The following is an 18,618-nucleotide window of genomic DNA, read 5'->3' on the forward strand; positions in this document are numbered from 1 at the left end:
GATCTACAATGATAAAAGAGATCTGTCAGGAAATTATTTTAAATATTACATGGTTAAACATGAGCTTTTAACATTATTTTCAAACATACGCACATGAAATGCCCCTGATGTCATGTAATTACAGCTCTCACTTGCATTGACAAACAATAATAATCCTTTAATGAACATTTATAAAGTGACGGATATACTCAGGCTTTACTGTAAATGTTAAACTCCTCTGTTACGGTGTCTGGGAAGAGATGAACCAGCAGGGTTTTGTCCTCAATCCCCACAGTCAGATATTTCTGTATCTCCGCCAACTTCTGCTTCTCCAGATCTCGCATTTTCTGAACGATTTTCTGTCCTCGCTCCTGAAGAAACACACAACACTGATTTAACTGACAACTTGGAAAAGTATGAAAACTTCATAATGTTAAAGATACCACAGCTGACACTGTTGCAATGATTGTTGGTCCACACTAATGTATCAATACTCATTTGGGCATTTTGATGTGGCTGTGACTGTTTGGTTTATTAAAGTGTTTGTGAAAACAGTCTCCAAATATACCCAATACCTATTATTTTTGCCTTTTTATTTGGTGGAGCTAATCAGGCACAAATTATGCACCTCTACAGTGGCAAGAAAAAGTATGTGAACCATAGGAATGAACTGGTTTTTTACAGTGATTTGCCATAAAATGGGATTTGATCCTCATCTAGGTCACAACAATAGACAAACACAATGTGCACTGTGGAGGTTTTTCAAAAAAGACACAAGAAACTAGAATTATTTGTGTTATTATCTGTTTTGACAATCAATTGTTTAATGACGCACCCTGGTGCTGTCGATGATGGCTGCGATGACCTCGTGTTTCAGGAACAGAGGGTGTTTGCGGGTGGGTTTGCTCTGAAAACGAGGTTTCTTCTTTACAGGATCCTCATCCCCAAAACCCGGAGAACACGTATCCTTTAACTGCTTAATGTCTGGCACGAATATAAAAGGCTTAAAGACCGACCTGTGAACCAAACACATGAAACTTAACAGCTTTTATTACAATATACATTCATAAATTCAGCTATCAATAACTGTATATTGAAATCATCTACACTACACTGTAAAAAAATCTGCATTTTTGTCAAATCAACATTTTTTATGTTATTTAATAAATTCAGTTAAACAATTTAAACTGTTTTAAGTCAAAACAGATTTTTACATTTAAAGGAACAGTATGTAGGATTGTGGTCAAAACTGGTACTGCAATCACACAACTGGTGGCCAATACACAACATGACAACATAAACATCAGTTGAGGGCTGCAACTCCACTTTTTAAATGACAATATCCTGCCCAGACCACTGTTGTGAGTGATATAAGTATTTGAAATGAAAATGATTTCTTAATGTCTAGTGACATATCAGGGCAATTTTATGATTAATTAATATACATTTCTTACATACTGTTCCTTTAAGAAAAATTTTCTTATAAGAATTTATTACGTTCTTAAGTATAAGCTTCTGTATAGTTTCCAAATCTAAGCCTAAAGCTGAATCTTCAACCTTAAGCATGAGCAATAACAATAGATATATCTTAGCAAACACCTCATTTCATAATAGAAAATAACATTTTTATAATCATGCCAAAGCTTTAGTTACACATCTGTATCCCTTTCCAAATTTCTGCAGGTTAACATATGTCAGAAAACCTCTGTAATAAATCTTTAAAGGGCACCTATTATGCAAAATCCACTTTTACAAGGTGTTTGTATATAAATGTGTGTTGGCAGTGTGTGAACCACCCTACAATTACAAAAATCCACCAACTCCTTTTTACTCCCCCATTAAGTCAAAGCAGTCCGTTTTGATTCTCTTGTTAATGTGATGTCACACTAATAAAGCCCCACCCACGGCCACTGACCCCTAACAGTCCTGCATTACCATAGTATCCCCCCTTAGTGATCTCAATAATAAGATACTATTGTCTCAGATTGTGTTCACAGGAATCAGATCTATTTGAACTGAAAGTGCTCCCTCTGTTGGTCCCTGTTGAATTAAAAAGTGCTTTCAGTGAGGAGCTGGAGCTCATTTATATTTAATGGTACACACGTGTGCATTTTTGCTTTTACCCAAATAGGGACATTTTTAACATGCTATAATAAATGATCTGTGGGGTGTTTTAAGCTGAAACAGAGACAGTCTGGGCACACTTGAGACTTACAGTACATCTTGTTAAAATGGGCATAATATGAGCCCTTTAATTTTCATTGTCAGCTACCCCAGTGTACCTGTCTGGGTCTGGAGTAGCGGTGAAGAAGTGAACGCCGGGGAGATCGGGGTCTTTAGGGACCACTGACACCATACTGCCGGTGGTCATGAACATACCCTCCATGTTGATTCCACTCTCCTTATCTCTCAATATATCCATCATTGTCTCGGCTGTGATGTGTCCTATATGTAAAATGTCATGTATGTAATAATGTGTTTAATACACTGTGTGCAATAGTCTGGCTTAATATAATGCTCCACTAGACTACAATGATGCACACTGTTATAACAGACAAGGGTTTGGAGATACATGAATCACATATTTTATCTTATAATCATGCTTAAAGGCTGTAAATTAATTTGCAGTTCAAGCAATGCCAAGGTTATAGGTTCATAGATGATAAAATGTCTAAGTTGAATGCACAATATAAGACCATCTGCCAAATGCATAGATGTAATGCTGTTCTGCTGTAAATGCATTCAAAGTTAAACAAGAATTAAGCGCAGTTTAAATTATTTATCACTTTATGCATGAATCTGATCATTGTCCTGGCGCTCACCATTGCTCTTCTCCAAAAGTTTGCGGCCCTCGCAGTGTCGCCCACCTGCAGCCTCGATTCGAGCTGTATTTTGAAAGGAGTAAACCTTAGTAAAGTTAAACTGAGCCTTTCCATCCCACCACTTCTTCTCTCGTGCGTAGTCCTTCAACTTTGGATGCTCCTTATCGATCTTAGTGGTGATGGAGTACTCATTGGAGATGTTGCGATAGCCATCTTTAACAGAGAGATAAAGAGCAATTTAAGACTTTATCAGCACACTAAGCTTTTTATTGTCAATGTATAGGTACATACAACTTACGCTCCTATCCATTCACAAACAAAGTATGTTTAGCTTACAAGATCAGACACACCCATGCTGGTACGTGTGCGTGATGTTACGTGATGGGATATTTACCCTTTACTCTCTCTGCTGCCCAGTATTTCCCAGCAGTCTCCAGCACCCAGGCCTCGGTACGATCTGATATGAGGAAGCTGTTGTGGTACGTGAACCCGCACTCATCTTCCATGCAGTTCCCTCCCTGACCATATTTGTCCAGCAGCTCCGTTATAACATCTACAGCCTTTTCGGCTGTGTCGGCCCTCTCCAGTCCAAGTCTAAATAGAAACAACCAACGTCAGGTATGCATGAATAAATCATATTAAGTTGCTTTGCACAATTTAATGAATTACAGCTTACAAGGCAATACATGCTGAAATACTTCATTGCAATAAAAATCTGATTCTGAAAATGACTACTATACTTTTTTTTATTCAACTATTTCATGAGAAAATTGTGAGAAATAGAAACCGATTGTTTGTTCACCTGACAAGATCCATGCCTAGCAGAGCTTCATCCCCGTCTGCACTCTCCTTCCCCCAGACCGCTTCGTTCCCGATGCACACCTGATGCTCATTTGCCCCCATCTCAGCCCCCCAAAGCCAGGCGGGTCTGCTCAGCACCACTGCGTATGTGTGATTTACCTGATCGATCTCTATATATGTACACTGATCAAGAGGAGGAATAACTTAAGTATGTTTCATTCTGAATTGTTAAAGGCCACATATTATGCAAAATCCACTTTTACAAGGTGTTTGTACGTCAATGTGTGTTGGCGGTGTGTGAACACAACAACCCTACATTAAAAAATAAATGGGCATAATATGTGCCCTTTAAAGCAAACTGTCCTTGATTAAGTTTAGACAAAGTGGAACCTGGAAAGTTGGTCTGGGACAATGTTCAACATATGGGCTGAAATATTACATTTTTTGCACAAAAATCGTACCGTTTATAATAAGAACCTATAATTAAAATAAAATGTAAATAAAATATCTGACTGTAAGATTTTTTTAACGTTTAATATACCTCAACTTTTTCTTCATTTGCGTGGTCCTTAGAGGGGAAGTAAACAACTTCTTGGACCTCATCGCAGGGTCGGTCCGAGTTCTTTCCAAAGACTATATACTGACCCTCTGTTGATGGAGGCAAAGCTACGAATGTGTCACAAGAGGTTGGGTACATCCTGTACAAACATGTAAACAGACCATATGGATTATAATGACAGCAGAAATCTCTTCATACTATTCACTCCATAAACTCAAATATAGGTCTCTACCAAAAGATATTCGGGCTGCATTATGATGAATCATTTGCAGAATAAAAGTTTTTGTTTACATCGTATATTTGTTTACTGTGTTTAATAATTATGTATATATAAATACACACACATGTATAAAAATATATATTAAGTACTTATATAAATACACACAGATGCAAGTATGTATATATTTAATAAATATTTACGTATATGTTTATATTCATTTTTATATTTATATATAATTTAGGTATCAATATAAAAATGAATATAAACATGTAAATATTTATTAAATATATACTTGCATCTGTGTGTATTTATACATCATTATTATACACACACACACACATATACGTATATGATGTGAACTAAAGCTTTTATTTTGCAAACGATTAGTTTTGATTGATGGTCATGCAGCCCTTAAAGATATGATAAATTTGATCAATAGCATTCAATTTATACATTCAAAATAATATAAAGTAAATTCATGCATAATGAAAAGAACCGATGATAACCATCAACCAAGCTTACTGTACAAAAAGCAGTAATTACAAATTCACCTTCCTTGATGTAATTAACTTATCATCAGACCAAAACCACCAGCATAACTGATGCTATATTAACAGCAAATCTTTGCGGAACACATCTTATTCTAGATTATAATTTATGATGGTCACTAAGCTCAGTTTACTTTCATACATTTATGTTTTATACAGCTCATACATGCAGCACATTAAAATGTCATTTTAGCAGTCATTTTAGCATTCGCACACTGTATGGACTTAAACATTATTTACCTTGTCAAGCTTAAGAAATGTCAGGTAGGATGAGAAATTACACACTTTCTGATGATATTTTACATTGAACACTTTCCTTTTCCTTTCTTAGTAAACAAAACTGAGTGCAGACTTCGGCGTGTATCGGTTTCTCTGATCTTTAAACAAATAAACAGCTCAGTTTGACACTGAACTGAGGTCAGTCTACATGATTGTGAAATCAGCGATGTGGGCGAAGTCAATGGGAGAAAGCGTCTCTCATTGGCCGTTTCTCAATCCGAAGGCTGCAACCTCCGGAGGTCGCATTTCTAGGCTGCATACGTAATCAAAATTCAATACTATCTTATTTTATAATTTTAACAATGATAAAATTGACTTTTAATCTTAGTTATTCGTAAATTGTTGTTATATGCTTACATGGCTTACGAATGTAATGCTTAGATAACTTAAATAAACCAGGCTTGATGACGTATGCAGCCTGCATATGCGACCTCCGCAGGTTGCAACATTCAGATTGGTGTGACTGTGTCCTGACTCCTTACAAAAGAAAGAAATGGCTCCTAATAACGCACTTTATTATATAGGCCTATATGTATAATGTATGTATATTGAATTAGTAAGATGTGTTTCCTGTATCCCCGTATAATGTTGACGTTCTTTTAATGTCTTTTATAATTAATAAAAATGTAATAAAAAAAGATAAATAAATCTTAACAACGATTGTGTAAGCTCTCTTTATATATTTAAAAAATATTCATGCAATGATTAAAAACGTTTTTAATATATATGACTAAAAAATATTTTATTTTATTTTATTTTATTTTATTCGTTGGCCGGAAAGTGTCATAAACAGGCGTCGCTGCGCGTGACGTTGCTGTCGTTCGACCGACAGAGAGCTTCGCATTTTTCTGTTTCAGATGATATTTTGAGCGTTACTCTGGTGATCAAACATGGGGAAATCGTTCGCCAATTTCATGTGCAAGAAGGATTTTCATCCTGCATCCAAATCCAACATAAAAAAGGCAAGAGGACCCGAAATGTCTAGCATTGCTAGCATGCTAAGCTAACTTACTTATACACTGATGTAAACATTAGCTCACGGCTGTCCGTTTTAATCTCTCATTCACCAAGTCTCACGATTAGTTTATTAATTGCTGTGTAGAAGCACGGATTTAATCACAAACACTTTATAGGCGACAGTGTTATTTGTTTGTTCACTTGTGTCAGAGGTTGTTAAACTCATCAAACTCTTGCCTTTGATTCTCAGGTATGGATCGCAGAGCAGAAATTAACCTTCGAGAAGAAGAAGCAGGAGGACTTGATGAATGCATACCTCAAGGAGCAAGACACTTACAACAACAGGTGTCAAGTGCCTTCACTCAAACCCACAGTTATATGAGATACATTAGACATTAATGTTTGTTATTGTGATTCAGCATGATGCTTTATTTTTATTATTGAAATAACCTGCAATTACTTATTGCTCTTTTTTCCCAGGGTGCTGATGGGTGATGATCGTGTGAAGAGTGGCCTTAATTTCATGTATGAAGCCCCTCCGGGTGCATCAAAGGGTACTTTGCATCTTCCACATTTTTGGAACAGTCACATGGTTGCATGTTGTCGTTGAGTCTTTTAAGCTGTGTTTTAAATGGCAGTAAATGTCAAAATATTCAATTACACAAATTGTGATGTCTGATCACTCTGATCTTTGTTACACTGTTATGTTTAACGCAACACCAGCTTTTATCACCGCTGAAACAATTGTTTTACTATTATAGTAGAGAATATACAGTAATGAAAAAACATTATCTCCTGTCTTTAACTCCCGTGCCCTTCATATTCCTGACTTTTGAGCAGAAGAGACTAAAGAGAAAGAGGTAATGTTCAATTACACAATAGATTTAACTGTACTTTACTAGTAAACTTTTGTATACTAGTTTTACAGTGTTACTCCTCACTGCTAATAGTTGCTTCTTTTGTAGGGAGAAGAATCCGAGTACAAGTTTGAGTGGCAGAAAGGAGCTCCTCGTGAGATGTATGCAAAGTTTATGATTATTGAATCTAGCTATGACACTTTTAAAAACATGATTGTGTTTATATATTTCTCACTAATTCTGTCTTTTCACATTTCAGGTATGCGAAAGATGACATGAATATTCGTGATCAGCCTTTTGGAATTCAGGTATGTTTTTATTCTGTAGTATTCTATATATTTTTTAATATTTAAGACAACATGAATCTTAAACATCTTTTTTGCAGTTTCATTCTATATAATTAAACTCTACTCTTGCCATGAACAAAGTCATATAAGCTGGCATGGCCTTGAAAAGAAAAGAAAGTAAACAGCAAATGTTTGGCCTCTTTGCTTATGGTTTGATTGTTTTAGGTGAGGAATGTGAGGTGCATTAAGTGTCATAAATGGGGTCATGTGAACACCGATCGTGAGTGTCCTCTCTTTGGCTTGTCGGGAATTAATGCCAGCTCTATGCCCAGCGATGAGGCAGGTAAGTCATTACATTGCTCTTCCACATACATCAACATACCAACAGCCAAGTGAACAGACATTTATATCCATATATGGGTGTATCTTCAAGTCCCTGTGGGCACACAAAGGCGCTTCTTGATTTAATTTGTCTACTAAGACTGCCTAACAGTGGTATATATGCATAATAGAAGAATTCTTTAAAAAAATAAAAAAATTAATGAATAAAATATGGCAAAATTTTATTGCTGTGCTTAGTACATAGTTAGTAACACTTTACAATAAGGTTGCATTCGTTAACATTAGTTAATGCATTAGCTAACATAAAAAAATCTAAAGCATTTATTAACCTCAATTTTAGTTCATGTTAATGTCAGCATTTATTAATACATTTTTAAAATCAAAAGTTATTATTACTATTAACATTAGTTAATACACAATGAACTAACATTTGTATTGTTATTAACTAAATATTAATAAATGCAAAAAACTATACAGCTCATTATAAGTACATTTACTAATGTTGACACATACACTTTTATAGCAAAGTGTTACCATAGAGTTTATGCATACCATAAAATGTACCATAGAATTTATTTGAAGTGTTCTGAATATGTTGTTGTTAAATATGTTGTTTTGTGAAGAATGTGTTCACACTTTTTTCACAACTTGACAAAATGATTAAATCTTAATTGAAAACAATGTGCAAATTTTGTTCCTATGTGATATTTACCTTGCTTGACTTTTTAAACAAATTTACTGAGAAATAAAATAGCCAAACTCATGGATAGTCATCATTTTTGTAAAATAAAATTGCTAAATTATAGTTGAAAAAAAAACACATTCTTTAAACTTTTTTAAAAGAAACATCCTCCATATTGTAATGCATATGATGTTTCACTCACCGCTGATTTACTTTACATCTGTCAGAGCTGATATAGTTGTTCAGACCTGTAGGTGGTGGTCATGTCATGTGATAATGCAGCATGCATGTGGCAGCATTTTGTCTAAATGTTTTTTTAATGCTGTTTAAAGGGTGTACTCACACTATTCAACCCAAACCCCTAAAGCCAAAGTCTGGTTTATTTGACTAGTGTGATCGCTCTGTACCGGGCGTGGTTTGGTTAATCCTCTACATCCTTACTTCTGGAGGTGTATGAAATGTCTTATTAGATGTGTTATTCCTCTTTATCAACCTGATTTCAGATGTTAGAATAATAAACAGTTTTCACAATTTGCATTGTTAGGTTTTTGTTACTTAAGATCAATGTGTAGCAGTTTAGTAATATGTGTATTCCAACAGAGCTGATAGAGATGCTACACCCGCAGATTATTATTGTGTGCTCTGATTGATCGAAACCTCTGCTTTAGCAAAATAATACCACACACTTAACCCAGCGAGGAGATGAGGGAGTTGATTTGTTGTATCTTTGTGTTAACAAAACTGGTAATGTACATCACTCAGAGGGAGAGCACATCATTTGTTCTGAAAGAGTGATTTGTCCTAACAGGTCCGTCAATGCACCCCTCCGAGTTAATGGCAGAGATGCGAAGCAGTGGCTTTGCTCTGAAGAAATGTGTTCTTGGGAGGGACGCCACCATGCGTGATCCAGCACAGGTAATCTCCTGTTTCCTGTTCAGATAAGACCAGCCATATCCATGTCTGAAGCTCAGCATGTGATTTGTTGAAAATGTCCAATTATCAAACGGGCGACTTTCAAGCAATTCCTGTCAGTTCGAGGGGTTCGACTAGATCTGATGAAAGCAACAGCTGCAATTACATGAGAGTACACGCATGCTGCTCACTCTTGTGTTTCTTTTTGCCTGTTCTTTATGTTGTCAGTGAGTGGACCCTCTGATTGCGTGCGTGCGTGCATTTAAATGTTGATTTTGTGTTGCAGGAGTTTTTGGGCAGTGAGGAAGAGGAGGATCCTGAAGTGGAGTTCCTGAAATCTCTATCTACTAAACAGAAGCAGAAATTGCTAAGGTATGATTATTTAAAACATTTAATGGGCATATATTTAAATTGAATAATTAATGACATATATTATTAAAGCTGAAGTCAGTTACTCTGGCTTCTCTATCACAATCTCTGATTGAATTAAAAAAATGCAGTTATTTGCATATAATGTTCTGTGCGTGTGTTGTGCTTCGCCCCGCAACTCTGTGCGGATGAATCTGATGTCTGTTACCGCATCAGAGCAGATATTAAAAATTCATTATTTTAGTAAATATAGTATGGTGACACATTTTTTATAAATATATATATATTTAATTTATATTCTAAAATATTTTTTAAAAAATTATATATTTATATTATATATATATATACATGTGCCCAGTAATAAAAAAAAAACTATTTATAAATAATAATAATAATAAATAAAATAAAAAATATAAAAATATAAATATATATATATATATAAAATTTCAGTAATAAAACATTTTATTTTTATTACTGAACAATTATTTTTGTACAAACTATATGGCAGGAATAATAGTTCTTAACATTAAAACCTACAAAACAGGTGCATAAAATAACAGATATACGCATACAAAAATAAAATGAATAAATAAAATAACATAAATAAATAAAATTAAGAATAAGGGGCTAGTGTTTTTCTTTTAAATCATATTCTTTTATGGTGGACAGAAGACGAGTTGCGTTTTTCTTCTTAATCACTTTAAGGGCTTTTGTAAATGATACAAATTCACCATGAAATCCAAAAAACCTCGGTATCACCTTTAGAAATTTTGATATATGAACAAAAAATTTCCCAAGCATTAGGATATTGTTAATAAGGAAATTATCTTTGTTATTTTCCATTAAAAGTGCATGTATAATGTCCTTTGCAGTGAAGTCTTCGAGGTGAGGTATCTTTGGGTAAAGCCAGTCATAAATATCAGACCATAAGGCATGTGACCTATTAATATTAATATGTTATATGTTAAAATGTTATTTTTTTCAACTTATCAAGGAGTATTGAGGTCTAACCTTTGAATTTAAACACTATTTAAGAAATTCACCTCTTTTATGCACCCAATTTTAATATTAATCAGCACAATAAACAACATTTGTTGACTTTGTCAGTAATCTTTTGAAAGGCAGTGTGTATTATATACAGTAATAATGTTTATATAATTATGATATGATTAAGCTTGACCACTCTCATGAACACCTCTTAGAAAACTTGATCGTCTTGAGAAGAAGAAAGAGAAGAAAAAGAAGAGTAAAAAGGAAAAGAAGAAGAACAAAAAGAAGCAGAAGAAGCAAGCCAAGAGTGACACATCATCCAGCAGCTCTTCAGATGACAGCGGCAGTGACTCTGAGCAGGAGGAACGGTCTGGGAAGAAAGCCAGAAAAAAAAGCAAGAGAAAGGACTCTTCCAGTGATAGCGGCTCTGAAAGAGAGCACCGGGAACACGAACACTCACACAGTGGGTCTAAACAACGCTCTCCAGCACGTAATGAACGGGCCCACAGAGGAGAGGAGGTTCACAGATCATCAGAGGACAAGGACAGGAGGAGACGGGACGACAGAGAGAGAAGCAGGGAGCAGAGAGAGAGGAGTAAAGACAGAAACATAAGTGGAAAGAGAGGGAGAGAGGAACGATATGGGAGCAAAGAGAGAGGGAAAGATAAACGAGATGGGAGCAGAGAGAGAAGGAAGGAGGAACGAGACCGGAGCGAAGAGAGAGGGAGCAGAGAGAGAAGGAGAGGGGAACGAGACCGGAGCGAAGAGAGAGGGAGAGATAAACGAGATGGGAGCAGAGGGAGAAGGAGAGAGGAACGAGAGGGGAGCAGAGAGAAAAGGAGGGAGGAACGAGACCGGAGCGAAGAGAGAGATAAACGAGATGGGAGCAGAGAGAGGAGGAGGGAGGAACGAGACCGGAGCAGAAGCCCTCAGAGATACAAGACATTCAGTGGGAAGGAGAGACACAGGAGCAGAAGTGGAGAAAGACCCAGTGGTAGAGGCATAGAAAGAAGGAGTGTCAGTCGGGAGCGGAGACGGGATGGAGAAAAACTGAGAAGTAATAGCAGAGATGCAGGGAGAAGAAAAGAAAAACAGTAGCCACGTATGTAAGCTATATGATACCACTGTTACTATAAGATTAAAGGGAAATATTAAGCCATGATTTACTTCCCCCACTGTCATTCCAAACTCATGTTGCCCATCCTTTTTTTATAAAGTGAAGCTGAATGGGCACTCATGCTGTCAAGCCCAAAGGCAGTGTTATATAATCAGTCCATATGATTTGTGCACTGTACTACAAGTTTTTTTAAACTATGTGTGTTCTAGCTTTGTGTGCTAGCTTTAGGTAAGAAACAGAAATTGAAGTTAATATTCACTGATAATCTTCCTCTTTGTAGGAGTTCTGTAATTTGCGTTTTTTGTTTTTATTATATTGAAATGATATTGCTTCGGACACTTGAAATATACAATATAACCTTGGTCCTTAAATGGTGGATTTATGATGTTCTTTTTCGAAACTTGGTGGTAGAAAATAATCCACTCATATGAAAAAGAACAGCTCAGAATTTTCCACATGACATATTTTGTGTCAAAAAATAAAGAACAACCAGATGTATAAATGTAGGTACCTTGAAGTGCTCAGATGTTAAAGGAGTAGTCCACTCTATAGATGGGGCCCATTGACTTACCATAGTATTTTTTTCCTACTATAAAAAGTCAATGGACCCCATCTTTAAAGTGGACTACTCCTTTAAGTGTACTACCACAATATCTGTTCTCCTCTTAATTGTGCTTTTCCAGCCGTTTACAGACTGTATTAGGACTTCACCAGAAGAGGGCGATAAATGAATATAGAAACTGCAGTATATAAACCAGGAATTAAAATGTTGAATATATTTTTCATCGTTTTTCAAGTGTTTGAATCATTCTGTTTTAATGTATTTTTTAGTCTTGGGTGCAATACATGTTCTTTAATGTAAAATGTATTGTGTTTTTAAATCCATTATATACAGCACAGTTAGATTTTTTATTCTATTATTTTAATTTGACGTTAAAACGACGTTTTAAGGCTTATTAATTATTATAATAATAATATTAATTATTCATAATATTTTCCCTCCTTGACTCCTTTTCCTAAATTTTGTTAAATTAAATTCCGCTACTAAAACCAAGCTTTTTCATAAATTTGCTATCGCATTGCTTTTCCATACAACTTGATATCAGATTAAAATTGGAACAGATTAAAAGAAACTACAGAGAAACTAGATTTTTGTTTCAGTGAAATTGTGTCGGTTGTAAACTGGTGGATATAAGGATGCGTCGTTTAACGGTTAAACGAATTTTAAAATTTGTATTAGCTGTGAAACAAAGTGATAATGTATGTTGAAGTATTTATAACGGAAATAAACGAACTAAAAATGCAAATTCAGTGTTTCCACAACTTAGTCCAAACAACTACCAGTGTTGACAACGTTAATATGGTGAAATTGCAAACAAAGTCTTCATACCGAGAATGTTTGTGTTTTTTTGTTATTCCAACTTTTTGAGAGCATTCTTAATGCATTTCTTTGATTTACATGTTGAAAATATATATCGTCTAACCCAAAAGCGTCTCTGCTTGGTGACCACAAAATCATATCAACCAACTCGTGCGAAATAACCTCCATCCCCGCCCTCCTAAAAAATCAATCACTTAGGTATTTAGCAATATTTAAATGAACCCAAGGGTGGCGCTGAAGTATCAAAAAGTTAAATCAATTAAACTTTGTATTCAAGTCTTTATACGTTTTAAAGTATCTTGGAAAAGCGATGTTTTTATTTTTTTATCTATATAATTTCTCTTGAACCAATAAACATAATCGTTTGATCTTTTGACCCTTAAAGAAAGCAATAATCAAACAGAAGCGTCTGCGCGGGAAGCTGGCAGACTCGTCACGGCCGAGTTTCCCGCGCTGCGGCGGGAGCGGTGCTTCTGTTTGATCTCTCTTTTATTGCCGCGCGGAAACAAAGCTGACTTTTGCCTCGCGCACAGTCAGAGGGCATTCCGGGAAAAAGCGAACAAAAGGCAGTGAGTGACAGCGCTACTGTCCGCAACCCCAGGCGCATCACTTCCCTCCAAAGACTGAAAAGCACTTAGATCTTGTCCATGTATAATCTCCTGTTTGTAAATCTTAATAGAACCATATAATTGTAAAGCGTGCTCGTGAATGCCTTCACGCCCAAATAGCGCCCATTTCCGTAACACAAATTTTAAATTGTGTGCAATAAAATCGTTGCATCCTACATTAATTTTTTAAAAGACAGAATCGGGTTCTGTGCACCTGCTCTTTAGAGAAAACAGAGAAATTTGTTTCAATGTGGAAAGTACATTTTATTTAATTTTTTAGGTGTGCTTATTTGTAATTTTATGTTATTTTGAAACTATATAATTTATTATTCGCGCTTTACAATTTCATTATTTATAAAAATATCTTCATTCGTTATTTGCAAAATGTTATCAGATATTTTTAAAAGCTAGGTCGTTAAATTATATTGGACCATTTCCATTTGTGTATTTTTCTCCTGAATAGGCCACTGGTCGTTTAGTACCACACAAAAGGAAATGAAAATAATTTTAGTCTATTGCCTTCTGGTCAATTTACCTTGCAACCCAAAAGCGTTTGGAGCAGACGCACATGCCTAACGAGTTCCCAGGCTGCGGCTCGGGCTGTAATTATTCCGCCGCGTTTTTCTGTGGGATCGGACGCTGCACTGGATAAACACAAAGAAGTCAGAGAGCATCCTTGAACCTTTTCAGTACAGGGCCACTGATATTCAAATAACAGCCAAAGACCATTTTACTGCGAGAGCATTTTAAATTCAGCATTTGCATAAGGCCTCTCCCCATTTCCCCTTTCAAAAGTGGCTTCCAGAAAAGGCAAGAAAGAAAGAAAAAAACTGTTCCCATAACACCAAATCAAGTGTAGCGTTTTATAAAAGCTAAACGATGCTTTATGCCTTCAGCGCTCTCTTAGATGGACATTTTCCGTTTGACATGCAAATTTAAGCAGTTAATTTGAGCGATTCAAATAAATATTCAGAGGTCCTTTGTCACCGAGTCCCATCGGAAAATGTGCGATAAAGAGCCACTGAACAAATGATTGTCTGCGGAGAGTAATTAGATATTTGATAAGACATGAATCCCTAATCTCCAATACAAGACACATGGGGCTGCGATGTGCTCCAAGTCATAATTAATAATATTTAACAAGGTTTTCATTTGGACAAAAAAAAAAACCTTTTTAACTATTGATTTATCGCACTGGGAAAACGGGCCGGATTATTGATATTTACTCTATAAATATAGCCTACACATTATTTCGTTTTTCTAATATATACATTTTCACGATAAATGCAATGCACGTGCTGACTGATTTGTCTGTAAATTTTACAAGTTACACATATATTCAGTAAAAATAATTTCGATGAAAATATTTGCTGCAGACAACCCAAGCTTTAGATTTTAAATCCCTTTAATTACAAAATGAAAGCCTTAAGCGTGACTTTATACAATTAAACATTTATATATTTTTAGCAATGTAAAGGAAAGGTTAAATGAATTTTAAATAGCTGTGTAACATACATACTGACATCCACAAAGTGCGTCGAAAGGAAAGAAAATTCCCTGAATTTCAGGATCCACCACAAAACAATCATAAGTAACATTTACAGGGAAAAATAACATATTTTTGCGGATATATGTACAGAATTATAGCTCAAGCGGTAGCCGCGGTTTATTTAGCTCCATCTTTTTGCGCATTGATCCAAACCAAATGTCCGCTTTTACAACACTGAGCCTTGACAAGACTCTTATCGTCCCGAAAGTTGTTTGTTTGTGCAGAGCAGAAATAACCAGTGTTGCGCTTAATTTGTTTCCAATGCCTAAGAGTCACACGTCGACTCGTTTTGCGAGGAAATGCAGAATGCTAAAAGTTTTTCACATACTCCAGACCCGTTTCCTTGTCTCGATTCAGCTATGAGGAAAATGGATTTGAGGTCATAAATCACGTTCAGGACTCGTGGTGAGGAGACTGATCTTTGACCGTGACCCGGGGGTTTACGCCGTCTAAAATCAGTTCCGGCGATTCAGACCTGGGGGTCTCCAGGTTACTAGTGTCGGTGTCACTGTCGCTGCCCTTTTTGCCTCCACCTCCGGCGGTGTGTGTTTTGATGTGTTTGCTCAAGTGGTCGCTCCTCATGAAACGCTTGTTGCATACCGGGCAGGCGAACCGTTTTTCCCCCGTGTGAGTGCGCAGGTGCCTCTGAAGCTCGTCTGACCTGGTGAACCTTTTGCCACAAAAAAGCCAGTTGCACACAAAGGGCCTCTCGCCGGTGTGCCATCTCAGATGCGCTTTGAGATGAGATGTCTTACCGTAGACTTTACCGCAGCCCGGGATGTGACAGCTATGAAGTCCTTTCCTGCGCAAGCTGGCACCCGCAGGGCCGAGGCGCTCTGCCTCCTGACAGTTCGGGCAGTCGCACGTGGCCCGTCCCGAATATCTCCTGGACGACCTGGACGAGGTTCCTATGCCCGAGCTGGCACCCGATATCATAGCGTTTGTGGCCGATGCGTCCGTATAAGTGGGGATGACAGTTTTGAAGCCTTCCTGTGTCAACAGGTGCTGGCTCGTTGACAGGAGGTGGGACGCCGTGGGACTGATGCCAGTGGAGCTGAACGCGGAGTGCGTGAGGCTCGAGAAGTCCGGGTTGTAGCCGCTGAGCTGGGAGTGGATGGCTTGTGGGGTTCCGGAGTGCAGTGAAGTTTGCAAAGTACCTGCCGGATTTTGAACCTCGAGCCACGAGCCCGGATTCGTGTGAACGTCCCACCATGCTGACGCGCCGTTGGTCACCTCACCCGAGATGGTGGAGTGAAAGCCGGACTTGTACCACGATTCGTACGGGTGCGCCATGCCGACCCGCGGGTATAGTGTCTCTGCTGCCGACGTGTGAACTTTGGAAATGAACGCAGACTGTCCGGGCTCCTGCGAGGAAACGCTTGCCGTGTTGGAGAATAAGCTGCTGTATTCGCTGGAGAACGCAGAGGACGTTGGTGAGGTGGAGGCCAGACAGAAAGCGCTGTTGCCTGTGCCGGTGGTGGTCGTTAATCCGGAGGTGTTTCGGCTCGTCGCGACCGTGAATCCTGGCAGGCTGGATCCCAAGTTGCAGCTCGACGAAGATCTTTTCCAAGGATGAAATCCGCCTTTGGAAAACGCGCTGGAGTCGGGTAAAGTCGTGAGGGGGCTGGTGTTGCCGATCTTGTTGCAGGTTGCAGCCAGCATAGCTAAAGGGGTAGTTCCAAACCGCGGCTCTTCCTGTGTGTGGAGGGAAAGTTTGTGCTTTTTACTAGACAGTAAAGAAGAGTTGGAATGTTCAGAAAAGCAAACAAATAGCCTGTTCATTACCAAAACACCAATCACCCATCAAGCAGAAATAACTAAGTAGCTGTACTTTCTTGTTGCAAACTTTTAACAGAGTTGTATGTGTTGTCATGTCTTTATATAATAATCACATCTGATGAAATTTCCGTTTAGACTATAAAATGAGCAAGAAGCACAAACTTTACTGTCATGTTTTTAGACAGTATACTCAACAACAAACACGTTGCAATAGTTCTTAATGTTACAGCGTCAGTTCCGCGTTCTGGATTCATTACAAGTTTTCAAAAAGCACGAGCACACAAACGAGTTCTCAAAAAAAATACAGATTAAAAATAAAAACTACTTTGTGCAAGTTAATAAGTGTTTCAAATGGCATCGTTTTTGTTTGTAATTTAAAGTTTCTATTGAAGAATTTAGATAAAAGTTTGATGTCAATAACCAATACTTAACACAGAAAATGTAAAGCATCTCCTTGTCTTAATTAAAATAAATCGGTGCTTACCCCAAGTATAGACGTAGCCATATCCAGGCCCTTTCCTAGAGCAACTCTTTGAAGAGAACAATGAGTGAATGTTGCTGTGTGACTGAGGGACACTGCGCTCAAGCTTTCTCTCTCTACTCGAGATGTATAGTGAGCGCGTGCTTTGAAGTACAGCTGGCTGCAATACGCAGCCAATCTGAGCGCGCGCCGCGACGCGTCCGACCAATAAGCGACGCGACCATGACAGAAATACTAAAGCTGTACGTCAATCAATGACTGGGGTACTGATCCTACTGTCATGCAATAAGCTATCAGCTATTTTTCAACGTTTTATATATATATTTGGCCATCAAGGCGCAGTATCTGCACAGAGTTTAGTGCTCGGGGCTTATTTTGGTATTTAATAGGCATCTTGCGGCGGTAAGCTTCTTATCTTGATTTTGTGCATGATGTAATTTAATGTTTTTGTTTGTTTGTCGATACAGACGCATGTCTTTTAAATGAAAGATTTACGCGCGTAACCATTTTCAGTTTTAACCTCACTTAAATATTAACCGATGTATTATTTTCAGTTAGATAGCTATGAGTAGGTAGTTGTGTTGTGGTTTGATTAAAAAAATTAAAATATTATTTTAAAAATATTATCGTTAGCGTTATTATTAGGTAATATTACCACGTTTTTACCCTGACACGGGTCCATGAATGGCATTTTAATATAAACGTGTTCTCTTAAACATTCTTGCTGTAAAATTTGGTAATACACAGAGCCCAAAATATTTCGAACTTTCAAATTAGGACCGGTCACCGCAGAAGATTACACCTGGATCAAGAGGACTGATCTCACAACAGGTGTGTAGACTTTTGTGCTGGTGTGTGTTTGTATGTGTGAAAGAGAGACAGAAAGAGGGAGGGATATGGGGGTATGTAGGTTACAGTTTGGGGTGTTAATGCGCGCGCGCGCTCTGCCTCGCGGTCTCTCTAAATACCCGTAGGATAGCCAGAGCGCGCATGACCCCAAATTCAGGAAATTATTAAAAAAAACAAAAACGTTTTTTTTTGTACTACTTTAACTTGAGTTCCAAAAAGTTAATGACTAAGTTGTTAAATAAATAAATAG

General features: G+C 37.3%; 3 protein-coding genes and 1 long non-coding RNA gene across 6 annotated transcripts in view; 2 read left to right on the forward strand and 2 right to left on the reverse strand.

Moving 5' to 3' along the window:
• Nucleotides 1-43: 43 nt before the first annotated feature.
• Nucleotides 44-5,332, reverse strand: scrn3 (secernin 3). Its single transcript, XM_065293217.1, has 8 exons — nucleotides 5,170-5,332; nucleotides 4,144-4,300; nucleotides 3,604-3,785; nucleotides 3,196-3,395; nucleotides 2,802-3,014; nucleotides 2,262-2,424; nucleotides 815-995; nucleotides 44-350 (listed from the first exon to the last, which is right to left on the reverse strand). The coding sequence occupies exons 2-8, from the start codon at nucleotides 4,297-4,299 to the stop codon at nucleotides 189-191; spliced, it is 1,257 nt and encodes a 418-aa protein (XP_065149289.1). The 5' UTR covers nucleotide 4,300; nucleotides 5,170-5,332; the 3' UTR covers nucleotides 44-188.
• Nucleotides 5,333-5,998: 666 nt separating this feature from the next.
• On the forward strand, nucleotides 5,999-12,620 carry cirsr (corepressor of RBPJ and splicing regulator). The gene is made up of 10 exons (XM_065293220.1): nucleotides 5,999-6,170; nucleotides 6,416-6,510; nucleotides 6,646-6,719; nucleotides 7,006-7,025; nucleotides 7,131-7,183; nucleotides 7,282-7,330; nucleotides 7,535-7,652; nucleotides 9,142-9,248; nucleotides 9,532-9,617; nucleotides 10,817-12,620. The coding sequence occupies exons 1-10, from the start codon at nucleotides 6,099-6,101 to the stop codon at nucleotides 11,700-11,702; spliced, it is 1,560 nt and encodes a 519-aa protein (XP_065149292.1). The 5' UTR covers nucleotides 5,999-6,098; the 3' UTR covers nucleotides 11,703-12,620.
• A 2,477-nt stretch (nucleotides 12,621-15,097) lies between these two features.
• sp9 (sp9 transcription factor) lies at nucleotides 15,098-17,660 on the reverse strand. Of its 2 annotated transcripts, none has more exons than XM_065293221.2 (2): nucleotides 17,523-17,660; nucleotides 15,098-16,954 (listed from the first exon to the last, which is right to left on the reverse strand). In XM_065293221.2, the coding sequence occupies exons 1-2, from the start codon at nucleotides 17,541-17,543 to the stop codon at nucleotides 15,653-15,655; spliced, it is 1,323 nt and encodes a 440-aa protein (XP_065149293.1). In that variant the 5' UTR covers nucleotides 17,544-17,660; the 3' UTR covers nucleotides 15,098-15,652. The 2 variants fall into 2 exon arrangements, with proteins under 2 accessions (XP_065149293.1, XP_065149294.1); XM_065293222.2 differs by having other exon boundaries at nucleotides 15,098-16,985; nucleotides 17,523-17,622.
• Nucleotides 17,661-17,790: 130 nt separating this feature from the next.
• LOC135782739 (uncharacterized) overlaps nucleotides 17,791-18,618 on the forward strand; it is a 34,309-nt gene continuing 33,481 nt past the window's right edge. The window contains exons 1-2 of one of the 2 annotated variants that reach the window (XR_010545471.2): nucleotides 17,791-17,921; nucleotides 18,297-18,350. This is a non-coding gene — a long non-coding RNA (uncharacterized lncRNA). The remainder of the gene's footprint in view (nucleotides 17,922-18,296; nucleotides 18,351-18,618) is intronic. The other variant, XR_010545472.2, reaches the window with a different exon arrangement.

This window comes from Paramisgurnus dabryanus, chromosome 15 (assembly GCF_030506205.2).
Source record: "Paramisgurnus dabryanus chromosome 15, PD_genome_1.1, whole genome shotgun sequence".
In the NCBI taxonomy this organism is placed as follows: Eukaryota; Metazoa; Chordata; class Actinopteri; order Cypriniformes; family Cobitidae; genus Paramisgurnus; species Paramisgurnus dabryanus.